The sequence below is a fragment of the Mus caroli genome, chromosome 2, assembly GCF_900094665.2.
Source record: "Mus caroli chromosome 2, CAROLI_EIJ_v1.1, whole genome shotgun sequence".
NCBI lineage: Eukaryota > Metazoa > Chordata > Mammalia > Rodentia > Muridae > Mus > Mus caroli.
The window spans coordinates 106,497,685-106,519,223 of record NC_034571.1 but is presented as its reverse complement, the minus strand read 5'-3'; the positions used below and the strand labels follow the sequence as shown (position 1 = coordinate 106,519,223).

General features: G+C 41.8%; 1 protein-coding gene across 4 annotated transcripts in view; it reads right to left on the bottom strand.

Annotated features, from left to right (window-relative positions):
* Fmn1 (formin 1) overlaps positions 1–21,539 on the bottom strand; it is a 371,650-nt gene that overhangs the window by 115,408 nt on the left and 234,703 nt on the right. For all 4 annotated transcript variants that reach the window (XM_029474561.1, XM_021149455.2, XM_029474562.1 and 1 more), the window contains 5 exons: positions 17,706–17,767; positions 15,728–15,816; positions 6,335–6,464; positions 4,402–4,548; positions 3,194–3,253 (listed from right to left, as the gene is read on the bottom strand). In XM_029474561.1, the coding sequence (XP_029330421.1) occupies positions 3,194–3,253; positions 4,402–4,548; positions 6,335–6,464; positions 15,728–15,816; positions 17,706–17,767 (488 nt within the window). The remainder of the gene's footprint in view (positions 1–3,193; positions 3,254–4,401; positions 4,549–6,334; positions 6,465–15,727; positions 15,817–17,705; positions 17,768–21,539) is intronic.

The window sequence follows — 21,539 nt, the reverse complement described above, 5'->3', positions numbered from 1 at the left end:
ACACACACACACACACACACACACACACACACATTTGAAACACATACATATAATTTTTCCTTGTTGTTTTTTTTTTTTTTTTTTGAGTCAGGGTTTCTCTGTGTAGCCCTGACTGTCGTGCAATTCACTTTGTAGACCAAACTGGCCTGGAACTCAGAGGTCCACCTGCCTCTGTCTCCCTGCTGGGATTAAAGGTGTGTGCCCTTCTTCATGCATGCATGCATACAGTTTAGAAGCAGACAGAAATATTCTCCAGGGCTACTCTACTGTGTCTTAAACATTTTCAATAGCAGTATGCTATTCTATTCGATGATTCTAACCTGATTCTGTTGACTTCATTGTTATCCACTGGATACCTACAAAAAACTCAGAACTTTACTATTACTAATTACCATAAACAGAACAGTACTGTGAGTCTTCAGTTACAGACCTTAGATGTATACATATTTTCAGACCTTTTGATGCAGGGATGCTGAAATCTTGTGGGTACATATATATCAATTAAGAAAAGGTGTCCCCTGTAAGACTGCTGGATCCTGTTGTTTTTAATTCCTCGACAAGCACCCATAATGTGATTTACATAGTACCTGTACCATTTTACATTCTCAGAAACTGTGGTCAAGGGTTCTAAAACGTCCCTAACCTTGGCAACACTTTTTTTTTTTAATTCTAGAGTGACTGTCCTAATGGATATGTTAGCACATCTCACCATGGCTGTGGCTACTAATTATTGATGCTGGACATTTTCAGTGCACATGTTGATCATTACTGTGGTATTTATTTATGTAAAATTATACCATTTCTTCACATGGCTCTTACACTTTCCAGAAAAGTCCATAATATGTCATTGTGAGCTTTTTCCCTAAGACCTCCAAATAGGTTATTTCCCGAGGGGAATATTAACAGGAAAAACAAAATTCATAACAACATGAGTCAGGAAGCTAGAGGGATGGCCCGGGATTAAGAGCATTCGGTGCTCTTGCAGAGGACCTGGATCTACTTGCCACTATCAGCACAGCAGCTCACAACAGCCCGTAACTCTGGATCCAGTGGGCTGATGCGGATGCCATTTTCTGGCCACTGCAGGTGCACATATGTACGTGCTACACTTATACACAGGCAGGCAAACCATCTATCTATCTATCTATCTATCTCTATACCTATACCTATACCTATACCTATACCTATACCTATACCTATACCTATATCTATATAATGAAAATAAATAAATCTTAAAACAAAAGACTTGAGACAAAGATAGTTCCGGCCCAGGTGGACATCAGAGTCTCAGGTCTTGATTCACTTTAAGTGGCGATCCATTTCTATTCGAATATAAACATTGTATTGGAGAAACACATAGAAGACTATGAGACGCTCTAGGGCAGCATTCCTCAAGCTGTGGGTCGTGACCCCTTCAGGCGTAGAACAACACTCTTAACAGGAGTCACATATCACATATCCTGCATATCAGATATTTCCATCGCAATTCATAATGGTAGCAAAACTCGAGTTAGGAAGTAGCAGTGAAATAATGTTATGGTTGGGGGTCAGTACAACACCACGAAGAACTGCATTAAAGGGCCACATTAGGAAGGTTGGGAACTGCTGGTCTAGAGGGAACTGCCGAGCGCCAGGGAGATCTAGAGATAGGAAATGAGGTGGGATGCACAGGAATTCTCTGGGAGAGCAGCTTTAATGCTTCCATGAACCGGGGTAAGCAGGAAAGCAAAGCAGAGTGACCCTGGAAACGACTTGGCTGGCAGGCAGCAAATGGTGACTGAGGAGTGTCCCTCTCCATAGCTGGGTGACTAACAATCACTAAAACCTTGACGGAAAGAAGGGAGCAGTTAAGTGGGGTGCAACAAGCCTGGCTGTGGATACACAGACTGAGTACAGATACACTCACCAGGCAGGGTGGGGGGGAAGTATTAAAGAGTTCACGAGCACCGTAGCCGTCTGCTAGACAGAATTAGACCCTAGAACAAGGCGCTGGGATCTTGGCTTTACCTTGTTTCTCCCTCAATTGTTTTTTTTTTTTTTTTTTTAAACCAACTCCCAACAGCCCTTCGTTCTTCATAAAATGAGAACTCTCTGTTCTTAGTTCAAAAAGAAGGAATATGCCAGGCGTGGTGACACACGCCTTTAATCCCAGCACTTGGGAGGCAGAGGCAGGCGGATTTCTGAGTTCAAGGCCAGCCTGGTCTACAGAGCGAGTTCCAGGAAATCCAGGACTATACAGAGAAACCCTGTCTCAAAGCAAACAAACAAACAAACAAACAAACAAACAAACAAACAAAAAAGGAATAAAGGGGAAAATTGTGTTCAGAAATAGTCTCATAGAAGTGCTTAATTCTAATTTAAATATAGTCTAAGCAGAGAGAATGTTCTTGTTTTGTTTCATTTTAAATTTGGAATCTCTAACTTGTTCCCAGATGCATTGTTGGTTGAATTTTTGTTTTAGGGGGTTTGATGTGGTTAATTCTAGCACTCAGAGGCAGGCAGAGTAAGTTCAAGTACTGTCTGATCTACATAGTGAGTTTTGGGACAGCCGGGGATTTTTATAGTGAGACTTTGTCCCCCAAACAAACTAACCAATAAGAATAAGTAGGCTGGAGAGATAGCTCCGCAGTTGTGAGAGTTCACTGCTCTTGTAGAGCATCCGGGCTTGATTTCCAGCATCAATGTAGCAGCTCACAATTGCAGTTATAGGGGATCTGACACCTCTTCTGGCCTCTGCAGCCTCCTGCACATATGTGGCACACATAAACTCACACATGCAAACATGTATATGCATGAAAATATGAACAAATAGATAAATAAGTCATTTTTCTTTAAAAAAAAAATAAAGAAGAATGACAGTGTTTTCAAGATTTCCTCAATGTTGTTCAGTATCTAGGCAACTCCTGAATGGATCTAGAGTTCAGAAAAGTCCCCAATCTGGTCACGGGGCCATGAGGGGGTCTTTCTGAAGCTTCGTTCTAAGGTAGCTTGATATGCAGCAGCCTAGGGTCTTTCAGACACTTCCTCTTCTAAAACCCTGAGGTACCCTTCATCTTCACTGGGGGCTCTCAGATACGGTGTTGTACTGGAGAAAAAGCCATCCCTCCATATATAGCCAGTATCCAATTTCTGAATGATAGCAATACATTGGAGGTGAAAACCCACTGACAGTTGTCCCAGTGCCATTTCCTACCTGATCATAGTATCGCAGGTAGTACTTCACAACATAGTCCACCAGGTTCATCCCATTGTCCTAGGTTTTAAAGAGAAACTCAAATGACAGCTGTTCACAGAAGACCCTGCACGCTTCCCAGTTTAGAGCCGAGATCCCAGTTCTCCACATTGAACATTTATGAGACTAAGTCATATTTCTGTTATAGACTGACCAGATTTTCCTTCCTCCTAGTTTAATCCATTTTTAAAAAGGCCAGCTATAAAAATAAATGATACTACATCATCTTTTGTGAGGGGAAAAATAATAAAACAAGACAGGTAATCCAGGAGACAATCTCTGAGACAATTGCAGAGACCAATGTACAAACAAATAAACAAGCAAACAAACAAAAAATCCATTGCCCAATATTTCTTGGCAAGCTGCCAAGACAGGAGGGGGTGGTAAATGCTGAAGGGAGCTATGTATTAGAAGAGAAAACCATCCCTTCCTTCCAACTTCTCAGAAAATGTGTGCTCTTAATGGCGTGAAAAAACAATCAGGACCAGCTTAAAAGGGAAGCCAAGCTACTTTATGACCCTGGAAGGCCAGGGGGAGCCAGCCCTCCCACAAGGCAGCCTTTGTGTCCTGTTCACAGGGGTCTAATTCTAATTTGCCTGTGTATTTCCCTTCCCTGCCCCCCCTTCCCCCCATGGGACGCCCAGATATGGGCTGGTTGTTTCTAAAAAGGTGGCTCTGCGGGGGTGTGGAGCCAAATGATAATCAGGCTCAGAAAGTTGACAGGAGACCCCAGCCCCAATTGTTGTAGGCAAAAGAATAATTCAAATACTAGGCTCACCAGTGTCTGCCACTCAAGAATGAGTAAATTACAAGTGGCCAATACTAAAGCCAAACAGATTCTAGCCTCAGCCCCAGCAGGATGACTGCTGCAGTATGCTTTTTTATCTTGTATTGCAGTAGTGGCTCAACACCTAATCACTTACACTACGGCTAAAATAACAAATGGATCTTATCACTGAACACATGGTCTGATCTGAAAAACCTACCATTTTCAAGTCAAAAGAAAGTGCAGAAGGGAAAAACAAACCTACATGCTTTCAGATAAACAATTACCACAGGAGGAAAGGTAAGAGAAATGGATCAGTCTGTAATATTTGGTTTTAAATTATAGGTTCAGAAGAAAAATAACCATAGCACATAGACAGTCAGTAAGAAAAGCAAATAAATACCCGACTCTTGACGTCTTTGAGCTTGGGCAGAATTTCTAAACTATATCCATCTGCTTGCCCTCGTGTCCTGTTTCCTCCATTCATATAGTTTCCAAAAGCCAGAATCAGAGCTAAGATATCCTTCACACTCTTCATGTGCAACAAGCCCTGCATTGGCAAACACCAGAGATTATGGTCTGAACTACAAACACAGTCATATTTGCTCCACAGCTAACCCTCATTAAAGTAACCAAATCCTGGTAAGTGGCTTGTTATTAGTTGTATCAACAGTTGGCAAATACAAGATACATTTCACTACAGCAGTATCTTGTGGGGTGGTGTATGTCACAAACAGCCACAATTTCCTACTTGTGCAACAAAGTTATAAGCAGGGTAAGATCTTATAATGATGAGGGCTGATTCTTTTTCATTGCAGGTAGTTTTAATCTTTAGAAAGTACTTATAGGTTAATAACAGACAGTGTAGTTAATCTTTGATAACTTCTACAGTTGAAAGAGGTCAAGTATCTTTTCAGGATACCTTTTGGGACCACAGACTTAAATACAAAAAGTATATTCAAATTTAGGTTAGATGCAGTAGCAAGAGTGAGTGTAGTCCTCAGAGATGAATTATGGTAATGCACTTTAAGGTCAGAGGTTATGTTCATTAAGTTTTTTCAAAAATGTATCTTGGCCGGACCTGGTGGCGCACGCCTTTAATCCCAGAACGTGGGAGGCAGAGGCAGGAGGATTTCTGAGTTCAAGGCCTGCCTGGTCTACAGAGTGAGTTCCAGGACAGCCAGGGCTACAGAGATACCCTGTCTCGAAAAAAACAAAAAAAAGAAAAAGTATTTTCTCTGGGAATTTGCTTCATATTTATTTACTTTCACAATGTTACACTGATAAGAATTCTCTTTAGCCACCTATCTTATTCATTTTTCTCTCTTCTTATCTTTGCTTAAAGTATAAACTTCCAACAAAAATTCTTTTTATAGAATTAGCTAGTTTTATCTTCTTTTTAGTTACACATACGTGTGTGTGTGTGTGTGTGTGTGTGTGTGTGTGTGTGTGTGTGTGTGGGCATGCGTATGTGGGGTGGTTGTGGGTATGGTCAAACATGTGGAGGTCAGAGGACAACTTGCAGGAATTGGTTCTTTCTTTCCACTCCACAGATCCAAATCAGATCATCAACTTTTGTGGCAGGTACCTTTTTGCTGAGCTACATTGCCAGCCCAGCTTTATCTTCATTTATTTTAGGATATAACAACAACAACAACAAAAACAATAAAGCTCAGAACTAGGTAGGTTTCTTCCCTAGTCTCTCAGGGATTATTAGTGTGTGTATCACATCTTGTAAATGTTGTTCATTCTTCATTAAAACACTTCTGATTTGTTGGGTGGGAGGGGCAAGCTTCCTGATAAACAATGAAATATAAAAGATTTGTGGGACATACTTGACTCATGATCTTAAGAACATGGGTGTTGTTAAAGGCTGGGGGTTACAATTTAGCTTTACCAAGTAGAGTGTAGTGGACACAGAAATGGATGTACCACCCACTCATGATTACAGTTACTTCAAAGCCTCCAGAATCTTTTCATTTTATGATGTAGAAGATCATGTGCATGGGTTCCAAGTAAAATATGTTTGTGATTTGAAGAGCTGAACAGGAATCAAACTATGCTGTTTTGCTTTTGGTTTTTGGTGGCAGTATGTACATGGTGAGACACTGACTTTCTTTTAGAAGAAATCTCTAAAAAAGCCTTACTTTCCCCCGTTTCCATTTCTTCTTCAGACCGTATTCTTCCTCCCCTATCCTCCAGACACTTTGACAGGACAAACCCACTTAGACTAACACTCAATGTAAAGTAAAACACTAATATTGGATCTCCCACACGTCCCATTTCCTCATTTCCTACCAATAAGGGCAAACCAAATGTTTAAACAGCAGACATACCTTTGAGGCCCGTGTGACAATCTCTACTTTTCGATGTAAGGATGTGATACCCTCAGAAAATACAGCCCTGAAGATTATGCACTGGGCACGTTCAGCAAAATTGGGAATCTGGGCTAACTCATGCAAAAATCTGTAAAAATAGAAACAAATCATTTTGCTTTACATAGAGTCATAAGAAAACTGTAATAAAGAGAGCCAATACTGATCTGCCATGGGAGATCATAATTTTGGTTTTGCTTGGCCCATGGGAAGTACTACTAGTAGGTGTGGTCTTGTTGAAGGAAGTGTGTCACTGTGTAGACAGGCTTCAAGAGCCCCTAATGCTCAAGCTTTACCCAGTGCAGAAGAGTCACTCTCCTTTGCATGCCTTTGGATCAAGATGCAGAGCCTTCATTTCCTTTTGCAGCACCATTTCTGCTTAGAGTCTGCCAATGATGCTTCTTGCCATGATGATAATGGACTGAACCTCTGAAACTGTAAGCCAGCCCCAGTTAAATGTTTGTATTTATAAGAGTTGCTTTGGTCATGTCTGATTGCTTTGTTTGTTTATTTTATTTATTTATTTATTTATTTATTTACTTACTTACTTACTTACTTACTTATTATAAGAGCTGCTTTGGTTACATATCTTCACAGCAATGAAACCCTAAGACAGAAGTTGGTACAAAAGACTGGGGTATTGCTGTGATAGGCCTGACAATGTTTTTGTTTGGAGGAATGTGGGTTTGAGGAATTGGATTTGGGAAGCAGTGGGATGCTTTAAGTGGGACTTAACTGCCCATCCTAGTAGGAATATGAAAGACATTGGTACTGGGGGTGATTTGAACTGTACAGCCCTAACTCTAGAGGTTTCAGAAGAGAGGAATTTTAGTATGTTGCTTGGAGACTATTCTTATGTTTTGGGCAACAAATGTGGCTGCTTTTCTGGGGAGTCTGCCTCAGGCTAAGGTAAAGAGATTCAGATTGGTTACATTGAGGAAGGTCTCAAAAAAAGCCTAGTATAGACTCTGACCTGTGACATACTTTTATGAAGAGAGTTTTGATCAAGTATAGCACACTGAGACAGGAAGAATAAAAAATATATGGTTCAATTAATAAAGTGGCACATTAAGTACAATTAAGCTGCATCTTGTGTTCAAAGAGATAAACAGAAGAAGGGAGTGTTGACCTCCAGGTGAGATCCCACACAGATAAGCTTATGAACTGCAATCCAGAAATGGAGGGCATACCTATGATCCAGATCTTGCAGCTGGAAGACACAGGCTTTGATCCAGATCTTGAGGCATAGTAGCCATGCAAAGCTTGGGTCCAGGCATGGTGGCATATGCCTTTAACCCCATGAAAAAGATAAGCAGATCTCTAAGTTCAGGACTAGCTGGTACAGAGCAAGTTCCACAGAGAAAAGCTTAGGTTCAGGTGTGCTGGACTATGCCTTTAATCACAACATTCAGGAGACAGAGGCATACAGATCTCTGAATTCAAGGTCAGTCTACAGAGCAAGTTCTAGGACAGCAAAGCTTAGACAGTGAAAGAGTTGTTAAAAAGAAAAAAAGCTTGTGATGATGTAATAGAATGATGGACCCATGTTACAGACACAGCAAGTGGCAAAACTCAGAAGCTTTGGCTATGTGACTCTAGCTTTAGAGTCAAGAATAGATGAAGTTACTGAGACAATTGATGCTGGTTAATTTGAGTGAAGAAAATAGTGGTGATTAAGAAGAGGCCAACATCACTGAAGTGAAATATGGGAAGTTTTCTGAGAGCACAAAGAAGCTGTGTTCCAGAGACAGCCAAGGCTGTACCTCATACTGCAGCTGGACTTGGTAATATGTAAGAATCATCTAGGCAGTACTGTTTTTGAAGGAATGAAGGGGTCATGAAGAACAGCTGAAGCTTGGCACCATGAGAGGACAGGAAAGGCCATTGGTGAAGGTGCAGCCTCAGTTGTAGTTGAAGGCCTAGGACTAAATGGACCATGCAAAGAAGCTGAGGCTTGGCATCATGAAGAGAGCCTATGAGAGGCTATTGGTGAAGCTTAGTTGTAGTGGAAGACCCCAGAGTATTGGAAATCCCAGTGCCATGGAACATCAAGAACAGCAGCAGCAGTGGAGTGGAGTCAACTAGAGCCTAGAGTGCTTCTGAGTGCAGAGCTGGAGAAGTGACCAAAGCCCTTTGGAGGAACCCAGGAGATCATGTGTGGATCCCAGACACCAGAACAAGAAGCTCTAAAGTTGAGGACCCTTGGAGACCCCAAGATACTAGAGATGCCAGAGCCATGGGATAACTGCCAAGGAATGCTGCTAACAGGGAGTGGAACCAGCCCAAGAGAAAGAAGTTTGTTGTGGTCAACAAAGATGAAAGAAGTTAAAGATCCGAAGAGTGCTTTGACATTGGACATGGAGATACAGTTTAGAGTTTGCCCAGCTAGCTTTTGTTTTTGCTTTGGATTTTAGTTCAGTATTTCCTCACTATGATGTTTTGGAGTGGTAATGTATATCTTGTGATGTTTGAAGTATGTGATGTGATCTTTTATTTTGATTTTGTACGTGATTAGAGTTAAGTGATTGTATGAATTTCAGAAGAGACTTTGAACTTTGGACTTTTAACATTGTAGAGACTGTTAAAGACTATGGGACTTTTGATGTTGGATTAAATGTATTTTGCATTATTCTATGGCTAAGTATGACTTCAATAGATTCATTATGTTTGAACAAGGCCAGGTTGTAGATTATAGTAGCTTGAATGTTCTGGGCTCATGTGAAGTGCTACTAGTAGGTGTGGTCTTGTTGGAGGAAGTGTGTCACTGTGTAGACAGGCACTGTGTAGACAGGCTTCAAGAGCCCCTAATGCTCAGGCTCTTCCCAGTGCAGAAGGGTCACTCTCCTTCTGCATACCTTTGGATCAAGATATAGAACTCTCAGTTTCTTCTCCAGCACCACGTCTGCCTGGACTCTGCCATGTTTCCTGCCATGATGATAATGGACTGAACCTCTGAAACTGTAAACCAGCCCCAATTAAACGTTTGTATTTATAAGAATTGCCTTGGTCATGGTATCTCTTCACAACAATACAACACAAACTAAGACAAACTCCAAGAGTACAGGTCTCATTTCTGACAGTGGGGCCTCTGGTGAGTTACTATGATGGTGAGTGCAGATGAGCAGAAAGTTTATGCAAGTATCCTGAAAATATCACTCCTCTCCTGCTATCCAAAGAAGAGGCTAACCCCAAGTAAAAAGCCCTGATCTTTACTGCATGAGAAAATCTGTGTCATGCAGAATCCGCTAGAAGTATATCTACATAGACAGAGTCTTCATTGCCCAAAGTTTCTATAGTCAAGTGATAGTTTTCAAGTGAATTGGTATTATTTTTTGCTCAATTACATAACAGTCTATAATGTTCAATTTTTCCCATATATTACTTTAACTTTATGTCAATTTATCCACAGAGACACAGCTGAGAGATAGGTCAGTACTTAGAAGAAAGCAGAAACCCATAAAGTAGACAACCTAAAATATTTAAATAGTGTGCCAAATAGCTCTTAAGAGTCAGAATTGGTTACTGCTTTGCACACAGTAGCTCACTGTCTGAGTGACTGGGCACTGGTGTCTTTTGCAAAATGAAGCTGGAAGAGCTACATGCTTTTGAGGCCAACCACCAGAGGAAAGGATAGAAACTAAGAGGAGTTGAAACAGTTGGCTATTAACTCAGAAAAAGATAGAATCCACTAATTGCCCTTAAACTTCATTTTGTAGTTGAAATGATCATTATTAACTGACATTTCTGAAAGTCTTGGTCAATTCACAGTACCATCACTTTGAAATTTTGTATTCTCTCACCAAGTACAGTTTTGCAGATAAATAAGTTTGCTACTCTCTCTGTCTAATGAAAAGAAAGAAGAGAAGGAGCAGCAGGAGGAGCAAGAGAAAAGGGGGGAGGGGTCCAGCTTTCTTCCTGTATTGGCAAAGTCATCTTTTGTAGTACATGACAGCGTCTAATTCACCATTCCTCTGCCTCAGTATCCTCAGTTGCAAGAATTCTAAGGCTGTACCACCACCTTCATCTACACTCCTTTCTGCCCTCAATTTTGTTTTTTTGCTCTACATTCTCTTCTTTCTGCAGGTTTTTTTTTTCGGGGGGGGGGAGGTGATTTAGCAGGCTTGTTGTTTTGTTTGAGACAAGTCTTACCTATATCTTACTTATAGTTTAGGCTGCCTCGAAATTTCAATTCCCCCTGTATCAGCTTCCCAAGTCCTGGACTTATAGTTGTAAAATACCATGCCCTGGTAAAGTTGGGGACAATTTTAAAATTATTATTAGCTGTTTTGCTTATCTCCTCCAACCAGGTCCTAGACATCACTTTACAGCCCCAGTCTTTTAAAATACTATGGAAATGAAGCACAGAGGGTTTGTAGCAGAACACTCGTCCTCCCTTATCTTCAGGCTCAGGACCTGCAGACACAATTATCATCATACTCTATCTTTTTTTTTGGTGGGGGGGGGGGAGGTCGAGACAGGTTTTCTATGTATAGCCCTGGATGTCCTGGAACTCACTTTGTAGACCAGGCTGGCCTTGAACTCAGAAATCCGTCTGCCTCTGCCTCCTGAGTGCTGGGATTAAAGGTGTGTGCCACCATGCCCGGCTCCATCATACTCTGTCTTATAGCACTGAATGAAATACAGAAGTACTTACTTCACAGGGACAAGAAGAAAGTAATTCACCTTCCTTTGTAAATGTTTCCCTCAGAAGTACAGTACAGCATTGACCAACTGAGTCATTTATCATGAGTGACATCAGAGCTGTCACCAGTTTTCACAAATGGTGAGTTGTAAACATCTCTGGAGACTGGTAGTGTTTGGTGCTGTGATGAATTTTGAAAGGCTTTGCCCCTTTGGATGATGAAAACTACTTCAGAAAAGGCTCTGAATTTTTCCCCTCCCAGAATGGATCATGTCATCTCTTCATCCCTTCCAAGTAGGACCTAGATCTCTGGACTAGGTAAATGCCCTGCTTAAAAGGACTACACCAGTGAAGCAGCAATAGACAGCACATGTGAGCAAACAGAGCAATGCCTCAGTTCATTCAGGAGGAACAGAGGAGAAGCAGGTAATGCTGGAGGAAAAGCAACTCCTTGTCCCTCAGTCGGGGCTTGCTCTGAGAAGGTTCTCATCTTCAAGCCGCAGGTCTCAAGGAGTTGGGAGGGAATGGCAGATAGAGGGACTTGGCTTTGGTATAGAGTTTATCACTGCTAATGATGTTTCATGCATTAGACATGGACTCCCAGTTCTTCCTGTATACGTGAAGCCCTTGCAGGTACACGAAAAGGCCTGGGAACAGGATTTAGCTTAAACAGAGCTCCTTTTGATACCGCAAAAAACAAACTCATGATGATTACTGAAGTGTGTGAAAGATGTGATCAGAAATGATAGGCTCGGGGCTGGTGAGATGGCTCAGCAGGTAAGAGCACCCTACTGCTCTTCCGAAGGTCCTGAGTTCAAATCCCAGCAACCACATGGTGGCTCACAACCATCCCTAACGAGATCTGACTCCCTCTTCTGGTGTGTCTGAAGACAGCTACAGTGTACTTACATATAATAAATAAATAAATCTTTTAAAAAAAATGAAAGAAAAATTAAATCAATTAAAAATGGATTTATAAAAAAAAAAAAGAAATGATAGGCTCGGGGAATTGATGTTGGCTGTGGTCACTGAGCACCCATGATGTTGTGCATGACATACCTGAGGACCAGACAGGTGAGCAGGACAGGCTACATGATGTATGGAAGGAAGTTTGTGAAAGTAAATGGAGCTGTGTATTCTGAAATGTACATTTTTTTCCCCTGAGCAAATGGAGGATTTTTAGACAGAAAAGTAATTCTTTTTAAATTTTTATTTCACACAAATCACCATAGTAGTGGCTTGGTTATCTGGAAACATTAGCAGATTTCAGGCTGGGAGAACTGGGAGTCACTGCTGTGACCTTTCAAGGGGGTGGTAAGAGGGTCTGTGGGGATGGATGAGAGGGATGTGAAGGCAGGAAGACGCTGAGTAGACGATCCCTCCCTCATGATGCTGGAGGAGGCCAAGATGACTTGTGGGGTTTGGGCTTGAGAACATTTTGGAAAATTTAAACATATGTATATATATATGTATGTATATATATATATACCAAAGAAGTAAAATTAGAAAAGAAAACAGATGATTTGATGCAACTTTTAGCACAAATGTAAGCAGGCAAAGGCTTCGAGAAAAGGCAACATATCTCTTTTCTCATTTGTCTGGCAAAGTAGCAAAAAGAAATCCCATTGCAAAGGCTACACAAACCTACTGTCTGATAAGCATCCGCCTCTTGCCCCCTTGTGCTTTATGTTCTACTCATAAGTGATGGGATAATAAGACCCCCAGATACAGTCTATTGACTACTAGGCCTTCACATTTACAAATACTCATGGATTAATTTCCTTTGGGCTACTCTTTAATTACATTCCAGATTCTATAACAGAAAGGGTAGAGGGAACAGGAATGAGAGAGCTTTCCTTCCTTATTTTGTGTGGCTTATATTCCCTGGAAGGACTACAGCTCAGCTTGTGAGCACAAGAGAAGGCCTGTGGCTCACTTTGTATGGCTTTTTACAGCTGCAATGGCAACTCAGCTGACAGGGATGGTGATACTGTGTGATCCAGGCTTTGAAAAGAAACCAATCTGGTCTATCATCATTGTGCCAAACGATGGGTAGTATGATCTATGGCGTGTGTTCCACAGGGGTCACAGCCACTTTACAATGTAGCATGTACTCTAAGGAACAAACCAGTATAGCTAGCCATGGACCCCTGTCAATGAGCCTAAGATGATGTGTATAGTCTCCTCACCGCAGACCATACAAGGCCTGCACCTTGAGCTTACGATGATGCACATACTCTCCTCACTGTAGACCTTACAAGGCCAGCACCTTTTGGCCTTATCAGTCAACAGGCTTCCTCAGGAGTGCCTCCATCCCTCCTCACCAGCATCTCAAGGCAGGATATGAAGGGGTATCCCCGGAGGGAGTGGCTCTCAGACAGCCAGGTCCCAGGCAGATGACACCTCTGTGAGAAATGGCTTTCTAAATCTGGCACTGGGGTGTAAGAGAGTTGATGAGGTGAGTGATGAGCCCAGCCTCTCAGAGCTGTGATTTATAGGACTGGGCACTACAGGGCTCTTAAGAAACTGAAATGCTAAACTCCATGATTCATATTTTCCAGTATGTAAAACATGCTTATAGTCCACTCACTGGGAGTCAGTGGCAAATAAATCATCAGAGAGCCAGACTCTGGCACAGACCAGACAAAAGCTGCCTTCAGAGAGGTGGAGAGCAAAGGTGAAGTGTGCGTGGGTCTGGAGACCTCTACCTCTCTCCATGCTAGTCCCACAAGCCCAGTCTGCCACATGACAGGCATCTTTGCCTTCAGTAATAGCTGTGAGTGTTCATGGCATCAGCACAATGGCCCTCCAAACTTTCAAAATGCTTATCTAGCTAGACCATCACTGTGGGGGAAAAGGGAATAATAAGTAGTACACTAATTAGTTACCACTATTATTCTATGTCCTGGCAATTAGTGCTGAGAAACGATGTTGGGAGGTTGTACCACAAAAGGCAGAGGAATGCCTCTCTTGGAGACACACAATGTTCATTTCACATCAGTGGTTCATTGTACCAGACCCGTTCAGCTTCTGGAAGGTTTTACTGAGTGGGTTGAGTGTGGATCAATTAGAGCTCACAGACCAAACTCAACCAGCCATTTGTACTTGTGTGACTCATGGTTTTCACACTTTAAATGGCTGTTTAAAAAAAAAAAAGTGTAGAGTATTTTTGTCATGTGAAATTCAAATCTTATTAAAATTCAAATTCGAAATAAAATGTATTGGGGAATAATAAGGCTGTGCCCCTTTGCTTATATATTATTATCTGTGGTTGATTTTGAACCATGATGGTCCAGTGGCCGACTTGAGGAGTCATACCTAATCCTTTGACCCTGCAAAGTAGAAAATAGTATCTGGTCTTTTACAAGGAAAAGTTGTCTACTTCAGGCTTACCATTTCATCCCACAATCTGACATAACTAACCCTACCTACACCCTATCATCTCCAGACACCACCAGGGACCATGTCAGTGTCTTCTCATTATTAGACCATCTCATTATTAGTCAACTTCTCCTTTGAGGATCAGTGATATAACAGGAGTGAGTTCACAGTAAGTAAATATGGCTTCTGGCTGAGTGGCACCAGCTGGGGTGGAGGCTGGTGATGCTGATGGCTAAGGGCAGCGAGACAAAATTGCAGTGGAATCCCATCAGAACCAATCTAAACATAGTCTCAGCCTGTGAGGACCAGCTTTAAGGGACAAGGGTCCATGTGAGAAGATACCACCGCAAGGTGCATAAGCTTTCATCGAGGCTTGGCAGTGTTGGGCAAACTTAGGATCTCTAATGAACTACCTCACCAGTCAGTCAGAAATATATTCTTCTGGGCCTGGATGTCTATGAGAACCCAGGTAACAAACATTAGGCTTAGAGTATAAAGACAGAACCCTGGGTGCCTGTAGGGGTAGCCTGTTAACATTCTATCTATTTTCTGTCTCCTCTTTGCTTCCTGTAGTCACCTCTCCTGGTGTAGAAGGCTTCAAAGAAACACAAAGCACTCAAAATAGCATCAGGCACAAGAGTTCCAAACCAGAGGCACATTTGCAGTCTTAGTCCCTAAATGTCTTGCTGGGGACTCCCAGGAACTCATCTATGGCTTGTAGACCTCAAAAGCCTAGAAAACAAGTTACTAAGGTATGCAGCAGAGGTCTGAGTTCTCAGTGTATGGGAGATGATGCAGTAAACCAGAACTAGCCACCCTAGAGAATATATGGAAAGAGTGGGCCACGGAGACTGGGGATGAGAAAGACCTAACCTAATCAGCAGGAGTGGAGAAGGTTGTGGGAAACCTGCCACAACTCAGGGCTACATTTACTGAGCATGACATTTAAGAAAAGCAGTTGAAATTCAGTGACGCTGATATCTTTTTAATGCATCAGCAAAACTTGAGGCGAAGCGGTAATGCCTTCTTTCCTTCCTCAGTTGCCCTTTTAGCTAAAATGTTTAGTCTAGGAGGAATTAAGTTGCTAGAACAAGAGAGGGGAGGGGTGTGGGGTGAGAGCAGGGGGAGAAATAGGCTGCACCGGACAGCCCAGATCTCAGCAGCCTTCCTGGCAGCCGACTCATCCTGCTGTATGCAATAGAGCACGGGATGACGCTGTTGTAACTCAGCTCTCTGCGCCCCTTAGACTTGATGTTCATAGCCGGGAGGCAGACAGATGGAGCTTGGAGCTCTCCTTTCAGACTAACCAAAGGTATTTCAAGTGTACTTACTGTTCAGGTTTGTCCAGCAGTTTCAAGTCTTCTTCTTTGGATGTCTCATAGTACTTTCTTATTTTAGTCAGTTCATCCTCCTGGGCTCGCTGCATCAACAGGAGAAACAACATACACATACAGTCAAAAAGTCAAGAGGGTCAGCCTGAAACCACAGGAATCCAGATGTGATCCTATCCCCTGCCATCCTCTGGACCTCACCCCAGGCGTAAGAAACTCTACAGGTTGGACCCAGAAAATCCTTCCAGGTCATTCTGATACATGTTCAAGCTTGGCATTTACCAGCTAAAGCAAATGGTCAGAACAGCTACTTTTGAATCTCCTCTAGACAGCTGTGAGTCAAGCTGTCCTAATTTTCCTTTTCCCAGACCAGTAGTCCTAGCTTGCACTTCCCTGTCTCACACATGCTTCATACACTATAATATGTAGTTGCCACCTTTCCTTTTCCTGAATTTCATTAAGTGCACGTTGTTTACATCGGTTGTTTAGACATTCAGTCACATTCTTTATGATTTACCCAACATTTCCAGTTGTGTAAATGGACTGCCTCTGCAGTGTGTTAACAAACACTGGCCATGTGCATATTCTTGCACTCAGGGTAACAACAGAAAGCATTGGAAGGCACCATGATTTTGACAGAATTCTTTGTCATCAATTACTATGTCCCTATCATATAATTCCCCAAGACTCTCACTGTGCTACTGGTAGTGAGTTTGTGCCTCAGAATCCTCATACTGCCCTCTAGATACTCAACAGTGTACCATTAACTCCCAATGGTCTGATACATGGGAGCCTTTGGGTTTACTTGTGAGAACTATACTGATAGAAACAGGTTTAAAAAAAGCCCCCACCCAGTATTAAGTAATTTCTTACAGACATGAAGAATATGAAAATAGGTAAGGAATAGCCGGACTATATTAGACTATGGAAAATTAAGGTCCCAGGAGACATAAGTATTTAACTAAGTCATCTTATGAGCTCAGTGACCATAACATGCATGTCACCGGGCCCCAGTTATCTAAGGATTGCTGTGGCTTAGAGGATCCAGTTCCATCTATGTATCTAGATCCTGAGAGTCAGTGAACCAGAATAGTTGACAATCATGGAAATTCTGACTGTCTAGTATCATCTCTTCACAGGAGCTTATGGACTCCTCTGGCTGTTTCCATTTACAAAAAACAAAACAAAAACAAAACAAAAACAAAACAAAAAACCAACCAACCAAACAAACAAACAAACAAAAAAACAAAACCCCAAACAAAACAAAAAATCCTATAGACTTTGTGCATTGCAGTGATGTTTCTTAAACATAATTTATCAGTTCCCTCAACTGTGCAAATAGTTTTATGAGAGGGGATCTAGGCTCCATGAGAAGAAAGAAGAACTCATAGGATACTTAGATCAAATTCTTGTTCAATACAAAAAAAAAATCAAGTAGAGTCCCACTGTATTCTACATTGTATGAAACAAAACAGAATAAGCTGTTTAAGCAACTGGCCCAGCCAGTATCATCAAGTGGGCAGTAATAGAGCAGGGTCTCAAACTTAGGACTATCTGATTTTAAAGCTAGAGCACACAGTTGACATCCAAAGCTGCCTCCTGCATTTAATGTCCTCAGCTCATCTGGTAGGAGAGCAATCATCCAAGCATCTATTCAGATCCTCATTCCTCAGAGCAAGATGCTGGAGGGTGCCAGCATCAGTACCAGAAGGGAGGCTTGATTTCATTCACTCTGTCAGCAAGTACTAGGGCTGGACCACATCGGTGGTCTCTGCCTTGAACCAATCTGCCTTGCTGGGGTTAGAAGACCTACCAGGACAGACACTACAGTAGGAGTTAACATGCAAATCTACTTCTTGGTGTCTGAGTCTCCTACATGAAGAGGCTCAAATCCCACTAAAGAATGGGAAAGGCTTGGTGACATTGAGGGTAGAAGGGAAAGATGGAGCCTCCAGCCCTGTATGCTGTTCACACTCACATTTTCATATAAGGCTGCTAAGGTCTCCAGGTCAACCACGGAGTCATCCACAGTAAATATGGCTGTCAAAAAGAAATAGGAACAAGGGATAAAGGCTTTGACTTGATTCCAACACCAGTGTTCACCCCAGGCTCAGCTTCCCCACAACATAACCCTGAACTTTTTATACAGGCTCTGCCTGACAGTCTGGGTTCCCCTTTCTCTCATACCAGGTGTGGTGGGTGTTCATTTGAAAACAAATCCATAATGATCCCTATGGCTGGCCTGAGCCTTGGCCCTGCCTTATTTAATTCTTCAGGCTTTGAGTCCTTTCTGCAGTTTAATTTAGGCTCCACAGGAGAAGTGTTTGTGCTTTTAAACTAAGTCAGTTTGGAGGCTTGAAGCACAATGTTAAGTCTTTCTTCCCGGCTGGTAATTGAAGAGATTTAGCACATAATGCAGAAGAGTTGACTCTTGCCCATTACCAGGAAGGGAAAGAGAAGAAAAAAAAAAGACAATGTTGGCAAATTAAATGAATTCAGGCATGTGATTTCAGGCACCTTTCTGTGGCTACCACAAACATCTTGTTTGAATTAAAAAGACAAAAAAAAAAAAAGAGGGGGGGATAATCATTGCATCAACAGCAAATTAAGATCATAGAAACCTCCCATGAGCTAGTACCAAGGTAAGTTTTTATTCCCATGTTTTTGTTAGGATTCTGCCTTTCGGTCTGTCCTTTTTGCTGTGAGCTATACACTTATGATTTCATCTGTGGAGGTTCCTTCCCAGATACGGTCGGATACACATGCAACAGATTTTTAAAGCCTTAATAGAATTGGCTATCAAAGTGTTTGAAATTAGCCGGGCCCACATCTTTAAATAATTATTCAAAACTAATAAGGTTTGTCCTCTCAGCCGTACCACCCTTCTCTGGCTTTACATTGTGAAATTAACTAGCATGCTAGTAAATTTTCTCTGTGGCAGGCTAATTAATTTTATTAAAGCAGCCAGTGATACTTAGAAAGCCTTAAACTTTGCTCTCGAGCACCTCTGTTCCTTCCATTACACCATGTTCCCCTGGAGTATGCGAAGATCAAGGCAAAGGGCAGCTTGCTTCTGAATTTGTTTTGTTTGTTTGTTTGTTTGCTTTGTTTTATTTTGTCTTTTGTTTTTTCCTTCCCTCTGTCATTCAGAATCACAGGAACACATTAAATTTTTTTTTATAAAATTTGTTAGCTGAGCTAAGAGTATGTCCCTTCATAGAACACCAGGAAGAATATTGAAAACTCCTTCGTAGGCCACTTTCTCTCTAACTTGCAAGCTCACCCACAAGCTAATTCTAGACTTGTGGATGGGGACTGGGGAAGATTCAGAGCCTACTGACAAGGTTCTGTGAAGGGACAAAATTTCACTTCCAGAAAAGCCAGGGTGACCACCCTACCCCCATCCCAACGTGGTTTGAGGAAAGAATGAGAGAACCTAGCCTCTCAGGTCTCGCACATTGTTGGTGATGATAATACAGATGCACTAATTGGTCCAATGGGTGATACATTTCTGAATGGCTGTTGTTTTTAAACGCACACCCCCCAAAAAAGCCAGGAACAATGTTTCTTTTGTGTGAACCCCAACATTCTGTTTTAAAAAAATAACTGAAGCCGGGCGTGGTGGCGCACGCCTTTAATCCCAGCACTCGGGAGGCAGAGGCAGGCGGATTTCTGAGTTCAAGGCCAGCCTGGTCTACAAAGTGAGTGCCAGGACAGCCAGGGCTACACAGAGAAACCCTGTCTCGAAAAACAAACAAACAAACAAAAAAAATAACTGATATAAATGAATAAGAAAAAGACAAAAATATAAAGGAAGTTTTTAAAGGGAATGTTTCCTTAAAAGAATCATATACACCCTGAAGGCTGTATCTGGGCTTAGAGAAAATAAATCAAACCGTTTCTGTCACCAAGAAAAAAAGGAGCTGAAGTCTTGCACAGTCTTCCACACTGAGTAAATACTTGGTTTTAAACAGTCACAGGGCTGATTTTTAAAGAGATACAAGGTTTTGTGGTTTGTACTCCTGTGTATCAGGCAGCAAGAAGAAGATATGAAGGAAGGATGGGCCTAGAAAGAGCCTGAGCTCTGGAGAAGGTTAGTCAGTCACTCATCCCCCCCAGGCACCAAATAATCACTTATTTAGTGTGCCTTAAAATTAGCTTTCTGGAAATTGCTTTTCAAGGCCATGGATAGCTAAGGCAAAAATGTTGATGACACTTCAAAGTATCTGATCTCATGATATTAATCTCTCAGATCGAGGGGATTGCAAGGCTTCAGGTGACAATGAGCTCTAAGGAAAGTAACCTGGGCTGGGGCTATAGGTTAGCAATAGAGCAGTTGCCTAGTGTGCACAGCTTCCTGGGTTTGATCCTTAGCACCCAAAAGGACAGGAAAACAAAACAAAAAAAAACAACAACAACAATGGACAAAGCAGGCAAAGATGGACAGCAGGGCATCATGTGATCAAGAAAGGCTCCTTAAGGGAGATGACTTTTAAGATCTGTAACAAAAGGTTCATTTTGTCAATCAATATCTTGGCAGAAAAACATTTCAGGGAGAGATAACTGCAAAAGCAAGATTCTTTTGTAGGGGAGGTGGGTGGGTGGGTGGTGGGTCCTGAAGACCAAAATGACTCCCACAAACAGAGTGAACCTTATTCATTTCAAGAGCCAAGTGGTAGGTAGGTTGTTGGGACCTGGGGTTATGTGTAGAACAGACCTGATATTCCTTACTCCTTACTGAAAGATAATATTGAGCAAAGTAATATATATATATATATATATATATATATATATATATATATATATGTGTGTGTGTGTGTGTGTGTGTGTGTGTGTATTAATATGGTTGCCACAGCACAAAAAGTAAGCTCATGACAGAACCTAGGGACAGCCTATGACGAATATGACTTCAAATACACAAACTTGTATATAAATGCCTTATCTCCTAATGCCTCTAAGAAGTGGAGAAGACTGGACTTCCCAGGAATTCATACTGTAATTCCAAGTTCTAATCACTCCTCAGAGCTTCGGATAGTCTTTCCTATGAGACTCTCTTGGCCCTTCCTATAAGAATCAAACAACGGCATAACTCAGGAAGCTTTATCAACATGGCAAGTACAGGCTCAGATATCTCAAAGTTAGGATTATCATCTGAAATATCTTAAATAAAATGCAATGCATCAAGACCTATTGATACAGGTAACCTAGTGTTGCCCTCTAGGTCCAATCCTTTCATGAGCCATCATTCATCATACCACCAGAGGCAGATAGCTGGCTATCTGTTTAAGTAATGAGGGGATGAATTAATCAGTGGGTCAGCTCATTAGCTACCTGTTGGTTTGTTTCTTTGCAGTGCTAGAGACTGAACCTAGGGCCTAGCACATGCTAAGAAAATGGTCTATCATGGAGCTCTCACCCCAACAGATATTGTTTAATACATGTCTTAAGATTACTTGGAGTTTACAATACTCAGTTGCCCCTCTTTCAAGTATTAAATGAGATTCAATTCCTCATCCTGGTTTTAAAACTCATTCTGTCCTCCATGCACTCTGGTAGTCTCATCTCTGACCTCCTCTTCCTCGCAGCCTGGGAAAACTCCCCATCTCTCATCATACCCTAGTTCTTTCTCTTTCCTCACCTATCGATGCCCAGGACTCAGAGGTACCCTGCTCCGGAAGGATGACTTGAATTTCAGAACAGAGTCCTCATCTGCCACAGTACTTCATCATATTGTCAATGGAGTGCAATGTAAGAATATGCCTTGTCCTAATTATACAACAGTTTCTCTCCTCCACTAGATCGGTTGAGTCCT